General features: G+C 41.9%; 1 protein-coding gene across 1 annotated transcript; it reads left to right on the forward strand.

Annotated features, from left to right (window-relative positions):
- Positions 1–912: 912 nt before the first annotated feature.
- Positions 913–2,172, forward strand: LOC108618346 (uncharacterized). The gene is made up of 2 exons (XM_089473766.1): positions 913–1,740; positions 1,800–2,172. Exons 1-2 carry the CDS (start codon positions 953–955, stop codon positions 1,891–1,893), a joined length of 882 nt encoding a protein of 293 aa, XP_089329892.1. The 5' UTR covers positions 913–952; the 3' UTR covers positions 1,894–2,172.
- The last annotated feature ends 1,312 nt before the right edge of the window (positions 2,173–3,484 follow it).

Below are 3,484 nucleotides of genomic sequence, written 5' to 3' on the forward strand. Positions count from 1 at the left end.
TCTGTAACGTTTGGCAAACGCTTCCTCGAACCACAACAAATTTGCAGCATAAATCAACATCGAAATCCACGCACAACCAGCTCCAAATGCAGCTCCAGCTCCAGCTACAGCCCCAGCCCCAGCCCCAGCTCCAACGCCAAGTCCGACAAAAATAGAGCGTTGGCTGTTACAGTTCGCCTGGGCAACTGGTTTGGCCTTTAAAATCACAGATTGTCGGGTAGATGTATGCTGGACTAAAGCATACTCTGTAGATTGACGAGGTATGGGCGTTCCAGGGCCGGAGTTATCCGATTGAAGAAAGAAACGATATTTTGTACATAATTAAATAAAAATTTAAACTATATATCTTGCTTGATAATAATTAAATATCGTTTTAATACTGAACCAAATTACCTCTCAATCAACTTTGAGTTTATTGAAGATTTAAAGTAAAATAAAAATACTATATCATATCATAAAATACTATATCACTCAAATAAAAAATATTTACAAAAATAGAAAATAAAATATTCAATTGAACATCATAGATCTTCACTTGGTATACGAGACTGTCTCTAGATATTGTATTCAGTATATAGCATACATTAATTTTATTGTTTGCGCATGCCCAGCATACCCTGTATGGTCGCCCCATTTATGGATCGAGGGCATAGAAATGCGGTTTGCGTGCAGCAGCTCAGAGCTGGGCGCTTGGACTTGGACTTGGTCATTGGCTGGGCAGGCATACGCATGGAGTGGGCCGTGAGTGCCGGGTGAGTGCCTGGGATTAGAGTGACCATTTGGCATGTTTATAACCAGTTCACCCGCCGCTTGGTGCGTGCGCTTCCGTTTTCCGGTCCAAGAGGCAAAAGCAAAGCCGAACTGGTTGACATGCTGAGCAGAGGATGGGAACATATAAAATGGGCAGCAGTCGGCAAGCGGAGCAACAATTGTGGATCAACCAGCAAAGAGAATGGCGACAAGTCTAGTGTGGCTGCTCCTGCCGCTGCTGTGCCATGGCATTGCCGGCCAGCAGCTGATGTATGCGCGCGATCAGCGCTCGCTCTACGAACTGCCCCCGCTGGACTGGAACACCGTGGGCAGCTTCAGCCCCATTGGCCTGGGCCACATGACCAAGGATGAGCTGCTGACGCTGCTGGAGGCCTGGCAGGATGTGGAGGCGGAAACAGCTACGCCAGCCCCTGAGCCGGCCGAGACGCCCGCACCGCCGACAAAGCGGCCGCGGAAGCCACTAGCAACAGCACCAGCACGTCCACCACCACCGCCTCCTGCACCACCAGCTCCAGCACCGGAGCCAGCGGAAGCCGGACCGGCACTTGCTCCTGGCAGACCTGTAACCGTGCGCCTGCCCGCCCTCGTGCCCGTCCAGCTCGCTGCCATGTTCACGCCGCCCCTGGCAGGAGGAGGAGGAGGAGGCGTTGGCATAGCGGACGCAGCAGAGGCATTGGGCGCAGCTGCGCCCGCCGACATTGCTGCGACAGAGCTCGACCTGATGGCGCAATCCCAAGAGGACGCCGCTCCGCGTCTGTTCCAGTTCACGCAGCTGCCTATGATGGCGGCCCAGCAACGTTCCCGGCCCGCTCAGCCACCGCCAGTGGTGCGCAACACGTTGGAGAGCGTCGACACGGGCATTGCGCCGCTGGCCAATCTCGTCAAGGCCAAGTCGCTGAACGCCAGGCCAAAAGCCACGCCCATAGCCAAAGAATCGCCCATACACCAGGGGCCGCCGCTTAGGTCCAGGTAAGAGCTGCGCACTCTACTATATGCCTTCACACTAATCTTCATCATTGTTCTCTCAGATTTTCGATGCCGCCGTTGCCTTATGTGGCCAATGCGCCCGGTCGACTGGAGTTGGTGCCCTCATCGCAGATCATTGGCGATTGGCGCGAATAAACCAAAGGCCATAAGAGTTTATCTCTTCTTATATATATATTTGATTTTTTTTTTTTTTTGAGTGATACTTAACACAAGTCATATTTAACACAATAGAGGCCTAAAACAAAATATAAATATTAAAATATTAATGCATATCCATATGTACAGCTCGTAAATCTTTGATAATCTATTATTTTATACTCCACTCTTTGCATTTATTGTATATATGAAGTACGTTTCATCAATCGAGCTTTAACTAATTACAAATAAATTAACTCTTCTTTAATTGTGTGATTTTGTTATTAAAAATAAATGGTTACAAATTTAACACGTTTCCGAGTTTTTGACATTTTCGTATTATGCAAATTCATTGTATTTTAATTTAAAATTAAAATACATTCATTAAAATTTGTATTAATATGCTTTAAATTACAAGATAGCAAACAATTGTTGTTAACACCTACAATATAAATAAATTAAAGTTTAAATAAACCGCCATTTGCTGTATTCTTAAATACTAAAAAGTTGGCCAATAGCTCGTCTGGCCACTCTGCTTAAATCGTCGTTGAGTAACTCGATTGCAGTTGGTATTTTATTTGTCATTTTTAGTGCTAGATTTGGACAGCTTTTGCTCAGCAGCCACAAGCAGAACTAAACAAATCAAATTTATTTGCTAGTTAAATAACAAATTAAGAGGAACTTTATAAAATACGTTGTTACAAATAAATACATATATAATAATATAAAACCGAAGCAATATACAGGCTAAATTAGGGCATTTTGCAATGAATCTGACACAATGCAGCGCTGGTGTGTAATTGAAAAGATCCGTTTGAATGATGTTTATACATATTTTGATTAAGGCAGACTTAAGCCTCTTAAAAACATTATCAAAGGCGCCTATTATATAATAATATATAAGCACTATCCAATTGCTTTCTCATAGATTGATTAACTGTTTTCTCCAATACTCAACCAAACAGAGTGAAATGCGTATATTGTATGCTACATTACGAATCAGAGCGAGATGGCACGTGAGCTGCATTGATTAAAGAGAGAGTGCATGATGCAGGTTTCATTTCTATACAGGAATGGCAAAGAGTGACAAAAGCAAGGAGGAAAAATCATCAAACGTTATTTTAAATGAAAATAATTTAAAAAGTATTTTTATTTTTTAAATTAATTAAATTAAATTAATTAGGAGCAGGTTATATGTTTTAATTGTGTAATGTATTGCATGATACTTTGTCAGAATCTAATTTTCTTATTTGCTCAACCGTGAGAAATCTGATGAGAAGTCAGCCACCAGCTATACAACACATACATTGACGAGCAAAATTGTAACTCGAATTCAATGTTGCAACTTCAAGGGTCTGCATTTTTGCTTCTACTCTATGGATGTTTAAGATCTTAATTTTATTTTGTTAGTATGATATTTAGCTGTCTTACCTGAAAATTTGAAATCATTCGGTTGGCTGGAATAATTATAAGAAATAAAAATGTAAAGAAAGTCATATGTTACGGTTTTGCACCCGGGTCATTTTTCAACAAATGTATTTATTAATAATTTTTTAATAATTAATGCAAAGCTCTTTTGACTTTTTTCATT

This window comes from Drosophila arizonae, chromosome X, assembly GCF_054131065.1.
Source record: "Drosophila arizonae isolate 15081-1271.41 chromosome X, UAZ_ARI_1.0, whole genome shotgun sequence".
In the NCBI taxonomy this organism is placed as follows: domain Eukaryota; kingdom Metazoa; phylum Arthropoda; class Insecta; order Diptera; family Drosophilidae; genus Drosophila; species Drosophila arizonae.

Coding starts and splice junctions, on each gene's coding strand:
- LOC108618346 (XM_089473766.1), top strand. CDS start 953: ATGGCGACAAGTCTAGTGTGGCTGCTCCTGCCGCTGCTGTGCCATGGC. Junction 1,741..1,799: donor GGGCCGCCGCTTAGGTCCAG/GTAAGAGCTGCG, acceptor TTGTTCTCTCAG/ATTTTCGATGCCGCCGTTGC.